This window comes from Neoarius graeffei, chromosome 6, assembly GCF_027579695.1.
Source record: "Neoarius graeffei isolate fNeoGra1 chromosome 6, fNeoGra1.pri, whole genome shotgun sequence".
NCBI classification, from domain to species: domain Eukaryota; kingdom Metazoa; phylum Chordata; class Actinopteri; order Siluriformes; family Ariidae; genus Neoarius; species Neoarius graeffei.
The window spans coordinates 41,223,587-41,242,803 of record NC_083574.1 but is presented as its reverse complement, the minus strand read 5'-3'; the positions used below and the strand labels follow the sequence as shown (position 1 = coordinate 41,242,803).

The 19,217-nt window shown below is 42.1% G+C and overlaps 1 protein-coding gene across 5 annotated transcripts in view; it reads right to left on the bottom strand.

The window, feature by feature from the left end:
* srgap1a (SLIT-ROBO Rho GTPase activating protein 1a) overlaps nucleotides 1-19,217 on the bottom strand; it is a 287,015-nt gene that overhangs the window by 73,589 nt on the left and 194,209 nt on the right. For 3 of the 5 annotated variants that reach the window (XM_060923664.1, XM_060923665.1, XM_060923666.1), the window contains exons 9-13: nucleotides 14,776-14,973; nucleotides 14,552-14,636; nucleotides 9,251-9,278; nucleotides 2,174-2,207; nucleotides 282-342 (exon numbers count right to left, since the gene is read on the bottom strand). In XM_060923664.1, the coding sequence (XP_060779647.1) occupies nucleotides 282-342; nucleotides 2,174-2,207; nucleotides 9,251-9,278; nucleotides 14,552-14,636; nucleotides 14,776-14,973 (406 nt within the window). Of the gene's footprint in view, nucleotides 1-281; nucleotides 343-2,173; nucleotides 2,208-3,241; nucleotides 3,339-9,250; nucleotides 9,279-14,551; nucleotides 14,637-14,775; nucleotides 14,974-19,217 lie in introns of all 5 variants that reach the window. The other 2 variants (XM_060923667.1, XM_060923668.1) reach the window with 1 other exon arrangement.

Here is a 19,217-nt window from a genome sequence, read left to right as displayed (position 1 = left end):
TATTAGGATATATAAGGGCTTTCTTTCTTTGCACTGACTCAGCTGGGGCTTTGAAACAAATTCAATCAAGACACACAAAGCCACACCCTAACTGCAGACAATGTCTGAGTCTTCACTGGAGCCAGTCTGTGTAGAGAGGGCAATAAAGAAGAGACGCCGGAACACAAGCGCTACAATAAACTTCCTCTCGGAGCTGTTCTCATGCTGCAGTGACAACAAACACTAGTTTGCACCATGTAATTGTGTGTAAGTAGTGAGGAAATAACTAGAATACAGCTTACCATAAAGATTGATGAATCGAATACAGCTCTCGACTATTCGTGGAATAACTTGGCCAGAGTCCTTTGAAAAGAAAAGTAACACTGATGAAATACTGACACACTCCTGCATAATGATGCATACATACTTTTTTTTTTTTACATTGACCAAGCAAAACGTTGCATTCCCTTGAAGCCATAACGCATGCTGTTTGTTTGAAGTGTTAGTACGTGAGAGAAGTGATTACAGACCCAGCAGGGATCATTTTATTTAGCTTTAAATAGAATTTTCACTTCTAGTAATGAATGTTGTGAACAGAATCTAATTCTACACCTCATTGAGCACGACAATAGCTTGAGCTAGACAATTCAACAGGACAACAATAACAAGTCCAAGGAAACATCTGAGTGTGCTCTTCACTGGGAAGACCATCACTGCCTGTTGCAGGGTAAATACTCATCTCTCTCTTGGCTGAACTTGCCACTGTTAGTTCTAGTCTTGGCATGATGCTTCTTTATATGCTTTTAATAAGGACAATGTGCAGGGAGTGCATGCATATGTAGACAGGCCAGCTAGAGAGCAGCTACTCTCAGCATGGTCTAGAAAATATTCCAACTTGGATATGTCAAAATATCAAGCAGACTGATTTATACAAATTTAGTACCGGATCTCCCGGCCTGAGACTCACAGTGGAATAACAGTGTGTGTCAGGAAAAAAAAGATTGGAATGTGCTTATCTACAGTTGAGAGCAATTTCAGAATTATGATCATGATTGTTGGTAACAGTGCCCCTAAACACTGATATTTAACAGTTATTCCAGGAAATCGAGTTGTACATGAGCTGATAGCCAACGAGCGCCGAGTTGGCTATAAGCCATGTACGACCAGATTGAGTGGAATAACTGTTTTATTCTATCCACATTCACTGGATTTTGAGAAACAGAGCATTTTTATTTTTACTTCATGCGATTCTGATAAATAAAAACTTTATACGAAACGTCCGACAAAACAATTTCCGCTTAGAATGTAAACAAACCGGCGAAATGACAGTAGCAATTTGTGAAAAATGCTATAATAATAATTACTGAAAAATAAAAAAGATACCTTCTTACCATCAAATACTTTTATTCCATATTTTGTTGCTTTTTTTTTTTTTTGGGGGGGGGGGGGGGGGGGGGGGGTGTCTTCTTCTTTAGGTTTTTTTTGGCAGTAAGTTTGGCAAACCAACTTAAAGGTGCATTACCGCCATCTACTGGGCTGGAGTGTGAAACAGGAGATATTGGGGGAAACAAAACCAAAATATTTCATTTTATTTCATCCTCGGTTGGTTCAGCAACACGTGCCGCCATTTTGTTATTCTCTACTCACAGTATATGAGCTGATAGCCTAGTAGTAGAGTAGCCAATCAGAGCGTACAATTGCTCATATCCAGTGACTTTGGATAGAATAACAACTGACAACAACCTGCTTGAGCCTGTTTGAAATTTTCAAGCTTTAAATACGATGTAATCATGCGAGGTTTAAACCATTTCACGCAATATTGAGACGGTCAGATAAATAAGGTAAGTCATTTCAAATTTCAAACGCCTGTTCGATATCTGCTCACTTAGACATGGTATGCATAATATTCAAGTATGATGTAACTGGTTTTCAGTAGTAAAACACAATTGCACTCAACTGAACAAGGGTTCTTTTAGATGCTTTACATCCTTTTAGATATGATTATAAAATGGCAGAATGTGTACTTTATAGAGTGAATAAAATGTGCTTTAGGACATACAGTAGGTCTGTAAAGATTAGTGTTCTTCTCTCACTCTTTAACAAAATGCACATGAGTATATAAACTAAACATGTTCAGATTGTGAGAAGGTTCAAGAGGCAGCATAAGCCAGTTATAGCATGACAGAGGCTCTACCTGATGCCGGGTGTGAGAGTTCCGCCGTCCACGGCTATGAGCAAAGAAGAGAGTAAGAACATAGAAGAGGGAGAAAGAAAACCAGTTATTCAGTCCCAGCACTACAAGCACCAATAACAGCCCACACGTTATTATCAGTCTGCCAAGGACACTGCAGAGTCAGCCTTACACCGTACAGAGAGAGAACACAGGGGTGCGCGCACACACACACACACACACAGCCTTTCCATCACCAAAGTATCAGTAACCTATAAAATACACTCATCACTTCAGCTCCAGTCAACCAGTGTTCTCACTACATCTCTATTTACATTCATGACCATATCAAAAACATAACTAAAAGAACATTCTGTGGGGGCGTCGTGGCTCGGGTGGATGGGGTGCCATGCCATGGATCCGGGGACCCGGGTTCGATTCCGGCCTGGGGTCGTTTCCCAATCCCTCCCCGTCTCTCTCTCCCGCTCATTTCCTGTCTCTACACTGTCCTATCCAATAATGAAGGTGAAAAAAGCCCAAAAAAATCTTAAAAAAAAAAAGAACATTTTGTGGATTGAATAATCACTGTTGCAAGAAATAGCAAATGTGAAGCTATGAGCCAAGTGGAAAAAAAACCCAACAACAACCAGTTTCTCCACAACAAATAAGAGCTACATGCACAGAACAAGTACCTTATAGCAATAAAATATGCATCTTCAACATAATCATCTCTGCACTTGGTACACATCTCTGCAGGGTTCTCAAAGCCAGATATACATTAAGCAAAACCTTTAGTTATTATTTTTACACTGTGAATCATTACACGCCTACATCTGATTTATTACTTAATCAGCTAGTAAATCCATGCTTAAAACGGTTCACTGCTTCCCAGAATCCTCACTAGTTCAATGATGCAACACACACGCGCGCACACACACGCACAGCCCCATGGTTCTTCTGAGTGTGAAGACTGAGTTCACAGGTTAAACAGACAGACTGTAATAATCTCAGGAAAAGCTGAGGCTAAAGCAGGTTACTGGCTCATTAGACGGTCGTCTGCGCATGTTCTCGCCGATATGCTTCATTCTGTACCTTTATAAAAGCCTCCAAATTGCCATTAAATAGCTTTATGTTAAAAACTGAGCGAGGTCTGGGCCTCCAGAGTGGTTTAGGAGGAAGATGTGGAGGCCTATGGAACAAAGAAATGTTTATACACACCAAAAAAAAAAAAAAAACACCAAGAGGTTATTTTCCTTTGCTCTTAACATTTAATGCAAAACTAAAGACGAGTACTGTTTTTTTTTAAAACCCAATTGTGCTTCTCGGAAAACGCAGTATGAGGCAGTATGTAGTCCATCTTGTGACCTTTTAAAATGCTGATGCTGATTAGATTCAAGTACACAGCTAATATTACATCAAACTCAGTAATCAGCACTGCGAGGCCTGCCAGAGAAAAGCTCTCAGAGCTCAGCATGATCAGAGCTCATGCCATCATGGACAGGACACTCAACATTTGAGTAATGGGTGAATCTGCCCTTTAAATCTGTTCAGGGAGTGTAAGACTCGTTATAGGGCTGGACCTGATCCTGTTCAGGAAACGTGTGAGGAATTTCAGGGTCTGCCAGAATGGTGAGGTGATCTGAATCTGATGTGATCTGAATCTGAAGCAACACCTTGAGTTCCTCAAAGAACAGGATCAAACAGGCCATCTCAGCTAAAAGGATATGAAATGGTTGATATAAATGTATTAATTCCTGCTTAAGATGTAAATAAAAAAACACTTTAGATTGTCAGGGTTGAGTCAGAACTGCATACAGATCTACCACCCATAGACCTGCTGTGAGCAGCGAGGGGTATCGTTCTATTGTCAGAGAAGCTGTGTACCCATGTTGAGGTCACAGGGAACCTACAATCACCTTTATATCACAAAAAACAAACAAACCCCAAAACACTGCATCCTTTTATCATCCTATTAGTAATCAGCCACATATAAATCGAGAAACGACGTCTACCACTGTACGTTTGAACTTCTGTACTCTGGATATTGAAGGGGAACATTTTGAACACAATTACAAGGTTTTCAAACAATACATAGTCACTAGATTGAATAATATTTTAATATTTTTAATATCATTTTAGTCTTCATAACAATAATTTATAATATTAGAATAATATTAGGGCGGCATGGTGGTGTAGTGGTTAGCGCTGTCGCCTCACAGCAAGAAGGTCCGGGTTCGAGCCCCGTGGCCGGCGAGGGCCTTTCTGTGTGGAGTTTGCATGTTCTCCCCGTGTCCGCGTGGGTTTCCTCCGGGTGCTCCAGTTTCCCCCACAGTCCAAAGACATGCAGGTTAGGTTAACTGGTGACTCAAAATTGACTGTAGGTGTGAATGTGAGTGTGAATGGTTGTCTGTGTCTATGTGTCAGCCCTGTGATGACCTGGCGACTTGTCCAGGGTGTACCCCGCCTTTCGCCCGTAGTCAGCTGAGATAGGCTCCAGCTTGCCTGCGACCCTGTAGAACAGGATAAAGCGGCTACAGATAATGAGATGAGATTAGATGAGATGAGAATAATATTAATAATTTCTAAAATAACATAATAATAATATATTCTAATAATAATTAGAATAATATTTGGCACTGGATCATATTCTGAAATGCTCGAAAGTAACGCTTTTCTAAAAAACACTGCTAAGTGAAGCACCACATGTGCTGCATTTGGTTAGCTTTCTTCACCAGAGACCAAAGCAAGCACGTACAGTTAGAGCTAGAAATAGTGGAAGCCATTGATTGATTGGTTACACAATCATCCTGATTAATATGTCTGACTGGGGGGTGTCACTTGAATATTTATTTATTACTATTTATTATCTACTATTTCTTATACAGTGGTGCTTGAAAGTTTGTGAATCCTTTAGAATTTTCTATATTTCTGCATAAATATGACCTAAAACATCATCAGATTTTCACACAAGTCCTAAAAGTAGATAAAGAGAACACAGTTAAACAAATGAGACAAAAATATTATACATGGTCATTTATTTATTGAGGAAAATGATCCAATATTACATATCTGTGCATGGCAAAAGTATGTGAACCTCTAGGATTAGCAGTTAATTTGAAGGTGAAATTAGAGTCAGGTGTTTTCAATCAATGGGATGACAATCAGGTGTGAGTGGGCACCCTGTTTTATTTAAAGAACAGGGATCTATCACAGTCTGATCTTCACAACACATGTTTGTGGAAGTGTATCATGGCACGAACAAAGGAGATTTCTGAGGACCTCAGAAAAAGCGTTGTTGATGCTCATCAGGCTGGAAAAGGTTACAGAACCATCTCTACAGAGTTTGGACTCCACCAATCCACAGTCAGACAGATTGTGTACAAATGGAGGAAATTCAAGACCATTGTTACCCTCCCCAGGAGTGGTCGTGCAACAAAGATCACTCCAAGAGCAAGGCGTGTAATGGTCGGCGAGGTCACAAAGGACCCCAGGGTAACTTCTAAGCAACTGAAGGCCTCTCTCACATTGGCTAATGTTAATGAATCCACCATCAGGAGAACACTGAATAACAATGCTGTGCATGGCAGGGTTGCAAGGAAAAAGTCACTGCTCTCCAAAAAGAACATTGCTGCCCATCTGCAGTTTGCTAAAGATCACGTGGACAAGCCAGAAGGCTATTGGAAAAATGTTTTGTGGTCAGATGAGATCAAAATAGAACGTTTTGGTTTAAATGAGAAGCGTTATGTTTGGAGAAAGGAAAACACTGCATTCCAGCATAAGAACCTTATCCCATCTGTGAAACATGGTGGTCATAGTATCATGGTTTGGGCCTGTTTTGCTGCATCTGGGCCAGGATGGCTTGCCATCATTGATGGAACAATGAATTCTGAATTATACCAGCCAATTCTAAAGGAAAATGTCAGGACATCTGTCCATGAACTGAATCTCAAGAGAAGGTGGGTCATGCAGCAAGACAATGACCCTAAACACACAAGTCGTTCTACCAAAGAATGGTTAAAGAAGAATAAAGTTAATGTTTTGGAATGGCCAAGTCAAAGTCCTGACCTTAATCCACAGGAAATATTGTGGAAGGACCTGAAGCGAGCAGTTCATGTGAGGAAACCCACCAACATCCCAGAGTTGAAGCTGTTCTGTATGGTGGAATGGGCTAAAATTCCTCCAAGCCGGTGTGCAGGACTGATCAACAGTTACCGGAAACGTTTAGTTGCAGTTATTGCTGCACAAGGGGGTCACACCAGATACTGAAAGCAAAGGTTCACATACTTTTGCCACTCACAGATATGTAATATTGGATCATTTTCCTCAATAAATAAATGACCAAGTATAATATTATTTTTGCCTCATTTGTTTAACTGGGTTCTCTTTATCCACTTTTAGGACTTGTGTGAAAATCTGATGATGTTTTAGGTCATATTTATGCAGAAATATAGAAAATTCTAAAGGGTTCACAAACTTTCAAGCATCACTGTATATGGGAAGCCATGGCCTAATGGTTAGAAAAGCAGATTTGGGACCAAAAGGTCACTGGTTTGAATCCCCGAACAAGCAGGAATGGTTGAAGTGCCCTTGAGCAAAGAACCTAACCCCAGGCTGCTCTGGGTATGTTGTACGTTGCTCTGGATAAGAGGGTCTGCTAAATTCCATTAATGTAATTACTAGTGAAAGGTTCCCCCCCCCTTTTCAAATGTCCTTCCCTTTTCCTCATGGATTTGAGAGGCAAGATCACCCTTCATTGCACAATATTACATTTCATATTTAAATAATACTGGCTGGCATTGAGTGGTCCATCAGATATATTCCATTCAGCTAGCATGATACTGAACGAGTGGAAGACGGGTTCAATATCATGCTAACTGAATGGAATATATCTGATATACTACGAAAAAAGCCAGACAATATTATTATTGTTATTATACACACACTTTCTTTATATCAGCATTCTCAAAGGCCAATGCTAGCTTACCCACGAGCCGGCGCCGTCAGCGCTGCAGTGGAGTCACCTCCAGCCGGTGTAGTGTTCATCAGTAGTGTTAGCGAATGCTAATAAAACAGTGAAGCCAGTGCTATCGAGAGTAAGTAGCACAGGCTAATGACCAAGAAACTAAGATTTCTGTCTCTATGCTCTTCTTCCACACACGTTCGCTACAGTATTTTTCACTCATACTTAAGTATTCATTTCCCTGTGTAATTTACTTAGTTACTTTTAAAATCAGCATCGATAACTACACACAACGGAGCGACCTGGCAGCCTGCCGCTAATCCCTTGCAAAATCCATTGCCCTGTTGCTTTATTGGCGTGTCTGGCTAAGTTTTGGCTGAGCTTAAAGGAACAGTCCACCGTACTTCCATAATGAAATATGCTCTTATCTGAATTGAGACGAGCTGCTCCGTACCTGTCCGAGCTTTGCGCGACCTCCCAGTCAGTCAGACGCGCTGTCACTCCTGTTAGCAATGTAGCTAGGCTCAGCATGGCCAATGGTATTTTTTGGGGCTGTAGTTAGATGTGCCCAAACTCTTCCGCGTTTTTCCTGTTTATATAGGTTTATATGACCAGTGATATGAAACAAGTTCAGTTAAAAAAATTGAAACGTAGCGATTTTCTATGCTATGGAAAGTCCGCACTATAATGACAGGCGTACTAACACCTTCTGCGCGCTTCGGCAGCGCATTGATATCTGAGCTTCGTATCAATGCGCTGCCGAAGCGCGCAGAAGGTGTTAGTACGCCTGTCATTATAGTGCGGACTTTCCATAGCATAGAAAATCGCTATGTTTCAATTTGTGTAACTGAACTTGTTTCATATCACTGGTCATATAAACCTATGTAAACAGGAAAAACGCAGAAGAGTTTGGGCACATCCAACTACAGCCCCAAAAAATACCATTGGCCATACTGAGCCTAGCTACATTACTAACAGGAGTGACAGCGCGTCTGACTGCGTCTGACTGACTGGGAGGTCGCGCAAAGCTCGGACAGGTACGGAGCAGCTCGTCTCAATTCAGATAAGAGCATATTTCATTATGGAAGTACGGTGGACTATTCCTTTAAGTCCCAGCTCTAATAGCAGCGGTTCGCCACTGCTTATAAATATGCATGAAGAATATCTAATGAAGTTCTGGTAGCCTTTCAGGTGTTCAATGCGTCTTTCTCTTTCCCGGTGAACAAAGAAATGATTCTGCGCATGCGCAGCAGAAAACTTTCTCATTGGATATTCACATCAGCTCCGACGTGTGATCTAATGTTGCCTTGACAACCATGCAATATCGTAAACCATATTCAACGCTCATTCTCCGTTGGGTAGAGTGACGCAATACACATAGGATAAGCGATATGCTAACAATATTGCATGCTATCGAACCAAATGAATGAAACCCGCTAGAAGGGAATAGAAATTAGAATACACATTTTTATTCCGTTGAAAAAGTATCCTGTATGGATAATAATCATTCTTATTTATTAACCAACAGTAACTTTCTTGTAGAATGGTAGAAGGAAGCTTTAAGGAAAATGATTCACCCGTCACCTTCAGTGCATTAAAAACACTATCGCGGTGGGAGCGGGAGCGTTTTTATCTGATCACAAAGTGTACCCTGAAGACTTTCCTCGTTAGTGAGTTGAGAGCTGTGGTGGTGCAAAGTAATGGACGACTGAAGGATGGAACCCCATGAGGATCAGAATATCAGCTATCGCGCCATGTCTGTGTAGGATTATAGCAGGGGGATCAGAATGCACGGTCTCGACACACATACCGTACCAAACTCAGTGAAGATTTTTAGAGTATCTAAAAGCTTCACGTTTTGATCCTCCCATCTATGAAGAAAACTTTGATTGCATTATGCAATCTACTGTTGTGTAAAACAAAATATATAATACATGTGCCAATAAAACTAATGGTGCATTTAATTTGCTGATATCAATAAGGATAATTGAAAACCACTCTGTGTCTGCGTCTGTCTCAGTTATAACTTTGAAAACAAAAGCTGTCCTTGGAAAAGCTATTTCCCCAGCAACACATGCCTTTGAATATGTTCTTGAAAAGGCTGCAGTTAAAATCTCATATTCAGTCGAGAATGAGTTTACCTTGTGGTCATGTACTCCGCTCGGTGCCCTAGAAGGAGAGGACAGGAAAGACAGACACACCAAGAGGAGACGGAAACAGAGAGAAAGAGAGGACCTGATCAGAATTATTCAGTTGTCCAAGGTCCTGTGGAGGCTTGTGCACACACTCAGTAAAGCACATGCAACATATATCATCTAGCACAAACCTGGGTGCACGCATCCATTCATATCTTCCTGAGTTACTTTCAAATTCAAAAAGTTGGAGAATGTGAAGTGTGGTAACGAGAGTAAAACTTATTTCACCCATCTTTCACCTTTCTTAAAGCCTTTTAACTTGTCTTCTGACAGGCTCCAAGGAGTGGAGTGGTAGTGCATGCAGATTAAATGCAGCTCCACTGATCCCACACACACCTCACACCAGAGCAGACCTGGACGCCACACACAGCTGTGTTTATATTAGATGTGCTCCAGGGCAGTCAGGCATGACAGCATGGACAGCTGAGTGTGTCCCGGAGTGATGATCATTATTGAACAAGAGGCAGCGATTATGAAGCTCGTCAACATTTGTTAGAGAATCTGATTATTCTTGTCATTTCTGATTTTCCTCAAGGTCCAGGATGGCAACAATACCACTAGCACCACTGACAGTTTTTATAACCCATTCAAATGAGACCGTCAATGATGGTGTAGCTCACTCCGGCTTCGTCTAGTCCAGAAGGAATGATCTAAAGTGGGCCACCTTGCGCAATAAATGTTGCAAGCTATGTACACTATATACAAGCTATATATGGAGCACTTGCATGTGACGTCACAGCCGATCCAGATTGTGACAGACGCCATCTTGTCGGTCAAACGGCATATTCCGCCTTCTACTTCTACTTCTGGTTCTACTTCTGCTTTTACTTCTACCTTTTCTTCTGGAAAACCCTACTATATACAATTCTACTACAACGGCTGCGGCTACAAGCTCTCCCTACCTGTGCACGTTTTTTATGTTTTTTGTGTGTATTTTTGCGTGTTGTTCGTCTGTATCGGACTTCAATATCCACTACAACCGTATGGACTTACTGGACATTGGTTTCCAGCAGAAAATGACGGTTTGTAGCGATTTCCATCGCATGCACAACATTCCGGACGAGAAAAAAAAAAAAACATTCCGGACGAGATAGCGAGACCAGCGGGGTCTCCATGGATTGTTATCGGAAGCAAAGCGAAGGAGGTGGCGCCGGGAGCGGAAGCAAAAGCGAGGCTGCAGAGCAGGCCTGTTGACTAAGCTCAGAAAACAGCTACTCAAACCTCCACTGCCAAGCCTCTACCTCTCCAACACCAGATCCATGTAAACAAGACGGACGATTTGGAATTACAGCTGGAATTACCTTATTCTATTCTATAATCGGCTGGTCAGTGCTATACTCAATACTTAAGTGACTTACCCGTCCAATGAGGATTCTTGTTTACAAGATGCCACATCTGAGTCGCTGACAAATCCTGAATTTCTGTAGAGATAACTGTCCAGAGATTTATAAGCACGCAGTGCTTCACCACTGAACAGCGAGGGAAAGTTAATGAGGTAATTATACACGTCCGGGTATTCCGCTGGCAGTTCAAAATCCGGTCGTGAAAACTCCGTCCGGAAAGCCATAAGGGTCACAAATCTGTAGATCGTTTATTTTAGACATATATCTAGTTATCTGTTCATTAGAAAAATGAGCCGTGTAGTCCGTCGGTTGAAATTGATCCATTCTGCACACGAGTGCAGCAGTATTCAGCGGTGTTTTTGACCGACAAGATGGCGGTTGTGTACTTTCCGGTCACGTAACTGCAAGATCTCTATAGAAGCTATATACACCCTAGGAATACCGACCTATTTGCCAGAAAGAATCCAGAATGGCGAGGAATTGACCGAGAAGAATTCTTCAAATAGGAAATGCTAGATCGTTTCAACGATATTCAAGATATTCTAACTTGTTAAGATATCATTTTTGCAGTGTAGAAGAATACAAGACACCAACTCTGAGATTATTAAAACTAGTTCTAGGTTGTAACCAACTTATTCCAAAATGTCTCATCAAGTAAAATTATCTGTCCATGCAGCAAGATAATTTCACTAGTATTAAGGAATTTTCTCCTCAAATTCAGTGTTCAGGTTTTTTGCAGTGCTATCCCATGAGTCAGCTGGAGCCTCCAAACAACCAAAGAAGAAGAATTATCCTAGGAATAAATAGAAGATGGAGGACTGAAGCGAAGCTGGTTGTTGCAGTGTCTCTAGTCATGTACAAATGTAAGTATCAGGAATAGTTTAAACTTTTCCGCAGTTGCAAAAATAGGTTATCTAGTCAAAATTAAAGGAGAACTGAAGGCAATTTTTTATTATCAAAATTCTATTTATCTCATTTTATTAAATATCGGAATGCATTTTTGATCGCTATTTTGTCACTGCTATAGCAAGTTATGAGTGTTTGAAATATGCTCTGTAATATATCAGTGCATATGTCAAAGCAATGGTCGTAAACGAGATTCGTTGAGACCTGTGTGAGACGTCATAGGACGGAAGTAAAACGTACAGAGGAAATCAAAGCGACCGACATCTGCCAACGTCGTCAAAAGACGCGCGCGCCCTCTTTCGAATGCTGACGTAATCAAGCAGGAAGTTTTGTTTGTTTTGATAGCAATCAGGAAAGTTTGAAAAAAGTAGGCAGTAATCGTCATTTAAACTCGTTTTTGTGCGATATTTCGTTTGGAAAACAGTTTTCAAAATGGCAGCACTGACACACCTGGCTGACACTTCATGTTTCGAAGTCTCGCACAAGTCTCATGAAGATCGCGCGGATAAGCGACGCCTGCTGTGGACCAAACGAACTAAATTCAACATGGCTAAAAACCGAATAGACCGATAAGTATAATATTTAATTGCAATTACAGTAGTTGCCAATACGAGTCACGATATAAGGTTACTAAAACCGAAAACGCAATTGAATAACACGTTAATTAAGAAATAAAGCAAGTTTAAAAATGACTTCAGTTCCCCTTTAAGGTGATGATACACAGGGGCAACTTTTTGGGTACTGTTGTCAGGCAATTGCGCTTCGACACTTTCCCACTGAAATTGGGCAACATAATTTCTATCTGAACGATTTTGATCATTTTGGGCAACTTTTGAAGATCATCCAATCAGAGTGTTAGCAGCGAATCACATGACCACCTGAGAGCTTCTGAAATTTTCAACAAAGATGGCAGCGTCTCCGACAGTGGAGCAAAGAAAAAGAGAGACAACTTATATATTTTTATGCCGGACAGTTGTTATGTGTAAACCCAAAGTGGTGAATTTACTTCATCAAATGCTTAGAAAACCAACAGACATCTATTTCTATGTGCTCAGGTTGTAATTAATACATTGATTTTTTTCAACTAAGTGTAAACTGCTGTTAGCTAACCACCGCTCCATAGAGATTGAACGGGATTTCACCAACTAGCGGTGGTTTTTGCTAACATAATTAGCTAAAAGTTATTGCTAGCGATGTAGGGATAACGATAGCTCTTTTGTGTCAAGTTAAAAGTGATGGGCAGCTCATGATGTTTTTTTTTTTTGTGAGTTGTAATAGAGATTGTCTAACTTATCATCTGATGTAATTCATATACAAAGCACAACTACTTGTGGAACCCAAGAGCAAAACAGTACAAACTTCGGGATCTAAAAGAGGAAGCCTTTCAGATGCTCTGTCAGCCCCTTTTCCTCCTCAGCAGCCGTCTCCTGGTCCATGTCCTTTTGTCTTTTTTGCTGAGATGAGAATTAAACCATTATGTTTTTGTGATGTATATGCCAGTTATTAGTTATAGCATATGTGATTGAGGCTAGTAGCATTTTTAAAGAGATTTAACGTGTTTATTATTAACAGAGTGATGTGGTTATTTTGACTTATAAATGCTAAAATAATGGCAAGTTATTTTTTGACCAGAGTATCTATTCAGTTTTGTTCCTGAAGTGATACTTGAGTGAAATAAAGGCTGACGCCAAGACGAAAGTGACAACTGCAAATGTTTCAGTGTTCATCTTTGCAGTGCCTGTCTTCCTGGCAATAGATTTGCTCTTGTCTGATTGGTTGTTGCCAATTGTCTGTTGCCCTGTGTCTCGCCTGGTTGCCCATTGCTGGCAACATTGCCCAAAAAGTTGCCCCATCAGCCTAATAGTAATTTGGCAGACAAAGTCTCTAAATTTATGTGACATACATGGGTATACATCATTTATACAACCATCACGTCCAAATTGTGTCCTATCTACTCGTTCACATTAGGGATGTTAACCGATGACCGTTTGACCGGTGGCTGACCGAATCAACATCAACCGGTTAATTTTTTTTTGGTTGTCGGTTAAAAAAAAAAAAAATCAATCATTTTGAAGCTGCCGATTTTGGAGCGGAGAACCTGGAATTCTGTGTTGTAAACGCTTGGGGCATGCCATGCGGTGTAAGGACGACAGCTGACAAATCAGAAACACCCATTCAGTCATGTCCCGCCCTCCCGCCCCAGTTGAAGACAGCTGACAAATCAGAAACACCCATTCAGTCATGTCCCGCCCTCCCGCCCCAGTTGAAAACAGCTGCCACTCGGCGAGAGAAAAGTGTAGACACAGGCTTTTTAGCTTACAAATTACTATTCTGTTTTTTTTTTTTTAATTATTATTAGAAGGCACATCGAGTTTAGTCCTGCCTTGGCCAGTGCATTCTGAAAGTATGTTTCGGTCTGTAGCCAACAGTGCATGTTATTGCAGATCATATCTCTCCACACAAACTAAAGGTGCAGATGCCAACTTTTTCACAGCTGAATCGTGCAGATCCGATTTTTTTTTTGGGGGGGGCATTGGAGTGTCTGAATAATTTCAACAGAGTAAATTCTGTATTAAAATTACTAAATAAGCAAATGCTGTTGAAATTATTCAGACACTCCAACGCCCCCCCCCTTAAAAAAATAATCGGATCTGCACGATTCAGCCGTGAAAAAGGCGGCATCCGCCAAAAGGCGCGCCGTTTGCATCCCTGTTAAACTCATAGGTTAACCGACTTTAACCGGCTAATGAGGCTCGGTGATCGGTCAAGATTTTTTTTAGTTTTCGCCATCCCTAGTTCACATACCCATAGAACGTACTCCAGTCACAGTTGGGTAGTAGGCTCTTAACCGATGTTAGAGCATACTGAGTATTCAGATGGACCAATTATCCCATCTACAAGTATAGTACAGTCAAACTGGTTAAGCTGGGGTCAGAGAGCGGGGTCAGCCATCTCGAGTAATTGAGCATGTGTAAAAGCCAGTATTTGTATGAGATACCTTCTCCCAGTGCTCTCTTCAGCAGGTCATGCTTGGCCTGGAGTTTGGCGATAAGGTTGCTGCCCTCCAGAAACTCACGGAATTTCTGACAAGAAACCACAGCAACATAACATCAGTGCATTTAAACAGCTGGAGGATCAGTGTTAAACTGGATGACTGACATTCTTACTTTTTATTCCTTGGAGTCTCTTGAGCATCACATTCTTAGTTACAGCTGCACTCACCATGAAGTAGAACTGCTCAGTCTCCTGCTGGTTGGCACGTCTCTTGGCGATGCTGGGTTTACTGAGGTACGTCTCCGACACGGTGGACTTGACCGACTCTGTGGAGCGGCTGTGATGGAAACACTCAGAGACGTCATAATCCTCAATAGTCACCATGTCTTGGATGGTGGTCAGAGTGGCCTCAGAGGTCTTCTTAATCTGCAAGAAATCAATGACTCGGATATTGGGGGGGGGAAAAAACTACCTGGTTTCAAATTTCATTTGACATGCAACAATGAGCTTTTGGCACTAGGGTCCAATACCAGTAGTATGGGATTTATGGTCTTCTGCTCTTGCTCGACTGGAAATAGTTGCTAGGAGCACTGTTTATTGTTGATTGGTAACACATACCATATCACACATCATACACAGACAAGCACACACACACACAAAAAAAAACTGATTCCGCAATGAGCATTTAAATCAGCAACTGTATTAAAAAGCAGGTTAAGAAAGAGAACTACACAGGAAAACTGCCCTCCTGCCTGCCATGGACAAATTCATCAGACCTTGAACTTGACACCAGACCAAATAAATCAATCTGCAGAACAGAGTGTAGAGAGCAGGAAGTCTGAAAGGGATGTTATTCACTCAGGCTTTTCAAATTCATTTAGCTACTTCTCCACCAGCCTCTTTACATTTCCATAAAGCTAGAAATGTCAAGAATGCTGGGACCGGCATAATTATTATACATACTCTCTTCACATGGGCAGCACGGTGGTGTAGTGGTTAGCACTGTTGCTTCACAGCAAGAAGGTTCTGGGTTTGAGCCCCGTGGCTGACGGGGGCCTTTTTGTGCGGAGTTTGCATGTTCTCCCCATGTCTGCGTGGGTTTCCTCCAGATGCTCTGGTTTCCCCCACAGTCCAAAGACATGCAGGTTAGGTTAATTGGTGGCTCTAAATTGACCGTAGGTGTGAATGTGAGTGTGAATGGTTGTTTGTCTCTATGTGTCAGCCCTGCGATGATCTGGTGACTTGCCCAGGGTGTACCCTGCCTCTCGCCCATAGTCAGCTGGGATAGGCTCCAGCTTGCCTGCGACCCTACACAGGATAATCGGCTACAGATAATAGATGGACTCTCTTCATATCAGCATTCTCAAAAGCCAACGCGGGTAAGCTAGAGACTCGGTGCTATTAGTGTGGCAGTGCAGTCACCTTCCAGCCAGTATAGCATTCATCACTAAGGCCAACGCTAACTTACCTGCGACTCGGTGCTGTTATTGTGGCAGTCTAGTTACCTTCCAGCTGGTGTAGTGTTAGCAAAGGCAAATGCTAGCGCAGTCAAGCCGAATGTTATTATTATTATTATTATTATTATTTTCCCTGTGGGGCGGCACGGTGGTGTAGTGGTTAGCGCTGTCGCCTCACAGCAAGAAGGTCCGGGTTCGAGCCCCGGGGCCGGCGAGGGCCTTTCTGTGTGGAGTTTGCATGTTCTCCCCGTGTCCGCGTGGGTTTCCTCCGGGTGCTCCGGTTTCCCCCACAGTCCAAAGACATGCAGGTTAGGTTAACTGGTGACTCTAAATTGACCGTAGGTGTGAATGTGAGTGTGAATGGTTGTCTGTGTCTATGTGTCAGCCCTGTGATGACCTGGCGACTTGTCCAGGGTGTACCCCGCCTTTCGCCCGTAGTCAGCTGGGATAGGCTCCAGCTTGCCTGCGACCCTGTAGAACAGGATAAAGCGGCTAGAGATAATGAGATGAGATGAGATGAGATGAGATTTTCCCTGTGTAATTTACTTAGCTACTTTTAAAATCAACATCAACACACAACGGTGCAGCCTGGCAGCCAAAATTCTCTCAAAATCTTCCATTTTTAACTAAGCAAACCTGGCAGCCATGTTTGTTTACAAATTGTCACAGTCACTCACTAGCGCGGTAGTTTTACGTCTCCAACATGTGATGTTACAATGTTGCATGGTTATTCTCCACTGGGTGGAGTGATGTAATACACAGAGGATAAGCAATATGATACCAATTTGCATGCTATCAATAAACCCGCTAGAAGGGAATAGAATACATGTTTTTATTCCATGGAAAAAGTGGCCTGTATGTACTGTATGGTAATAAACAATAATAAATAAGAGGAAGGAATGGAGATCGAAGGAAGGTTGGAGAAGCCTGTTCAGGAGAATCACATTCATCTTGGACCAGAGCAATGCAGAAACTGGAACATTTCTCTCTCTCTCTCTCTCTCTCTCTCTCTCTCGGAGAGACGATCAAGCTTACTCAGCTTGTATATAATCATTTATACCCTTTTTGGGATGTTCAGAGGAGACTAATAAAACCAAGCTTTCACACATGTGCATGCAAACCTCTATGACCATCAGCCTTGGGTTTTTACAGGCAGTAAAATTTCTGGACAGTGCTTCAACACACACAGCAAGTTCATCCCTGTCATTAAACCCTGAGGGTCAAACAGAGTTGAAATAACTAGGCTCAAGTTCATATATTTTCCACTTGGTATATAAATATATTAGCAACGGGTAGTGTGACATCTTCGCCTCACATCTCTAGAATCCCTGGTTTGATCTGGAGCTCGGGTTATTGCCTTTGTGAGTAGTTCTGCTTGTCCGAGTGTTTCCTCCAACCTCCCGAAAACATGCTGTGAATGTTCTGGCTATGACAAGTTGTCCCTAAGTGTGAATGTGTGTGTGAGTGAGTGTGTACATGGTGCTCTGAGCTGGACTAGTATCCTATCCAGGGTGTATTTCCACCTTACCCCAGTGTTCCCTGGATAGCCTTGGGATTCTCTTTAACCCTCACATGCTACTTAACATTGATGAATGAGTATATCTACCCCCCCCCAAAAAAAAAGAAGTTGGGACAGTTTATTGAAATTCAAACTAAAAACAATGATTTGTAAATAACCTTTGACCTGTATTGCACTCAAAACAATACAACAGCACATTATTTTACCTCATGAATTTTAATGCTTTTCAAAATAAACACATTTCAATTTTGATTTTTGCAAGAAATTTAAAAAAAAAAGGTAACACTTTATAATGTTCCCATTGCTTCTCACAACACTTAAAAGATGTTTAGAGACTGAAGACACCAAGTGATGGAGTGTTTCAGGTGTTATTTTCTCCCATTCTTCCTGCAAACAGGTCTTAAGGTGTGCAACAGTACAGGGTTGTTGTTATCATAATTTTTCATTTCAAAATTCTCCACACATTCTCTATTGGGCACAGAGGAGACACGTCCTCTTCATCCACAGCCCTGCCTTTGTAATGTGTGCAGAATGTGGTTTTGCATTGTCTTGTTAAAATATCCCTGGAAAAGCTGTCATCTTGAAGGCAGCATATGTTGCTCCAAACTCTTGATTTACTTTTCTGCATTAATGCTCCATCACATTAGTGTAAGTTACCTTTGCCGAGGGCACTGCTACAACCCCATACTATGACAGACCCTGGCTTTTGAACTTGTTGCTGGTAACAGTCTGGATAGTCCTTTTTCATCTTTGGTCCAGAGCACACAGCATCCATTTCTTCCAATAAAGACCTGGAATACTGATTCGTCTGACCACAACACACGTTTCCATTGTGTGATGGTCCATCCCAGATACCTCCAAGCCTAGAGAAGTCGACAGCACTTCTGGACACGGTTAACATAAAGCTTCTTTTTTGTACAGTAAAGTTTTAACTGGTATTTGTGGATGTAACTCTGTATTGTAGTGCTTGACAAAAGGTTTGCCAAAGTAATCCTGAGCCCATGTGGTTATATCAGCGAGATGTGGGCAGTGGCTAGACTCTGCTTGGAGCCGGTCTAGAATGGAGATGTAAGGCGCCTCCTTCCCTCCACTAGCCTGGGTGGACACCTTGGGCAAGTATTAATACACCCTTAGCCTCCCTTGGCCAGGGTTACGGTTCCTACTGCCTTGTAGGTGGCTAGGGATAGTCAAAGGCTAAGGGAGCAAACCCCTACAGAAAAACCCAGAGCAGAAAACTTCGAAATCAAGTCCCAGTAAACGCAAGCTACTGTGAGGGCAGCCCTCTGGATGAGGTAACTGGCCAGCTGCTGCGCCTCCACTCAGTGGGTGCACGTTTCGGCTCCCGAACCTGACCCATAGCTGATTGACAGGAAGAGAGGGTGTCGCTGGGATTGCACGACCCATCACCACCTTAAATCACCCACTGTGCAGGTTTGTTTCCCTGCCACTTTTTCCACCATACTCCACCCCATGCAAGTCCTGTGGCGAGGGATAAGTGGCGACGGAGGCAGGGAGAGGATGCTCCTGGAAGCCTCTAGTCACGAGTCCACATGTATGGCGGCCCTGGTGTGATGGTCGCTCAGGGAATGATCTGGAGCAACACCCCTGTTCGTATCCTGCCAGGACGACAAGGCAGCCCTATTCAGGGACAGCACTGCCTTCTCCAATTTGGAGAGGGGGATATAAAAGATCCC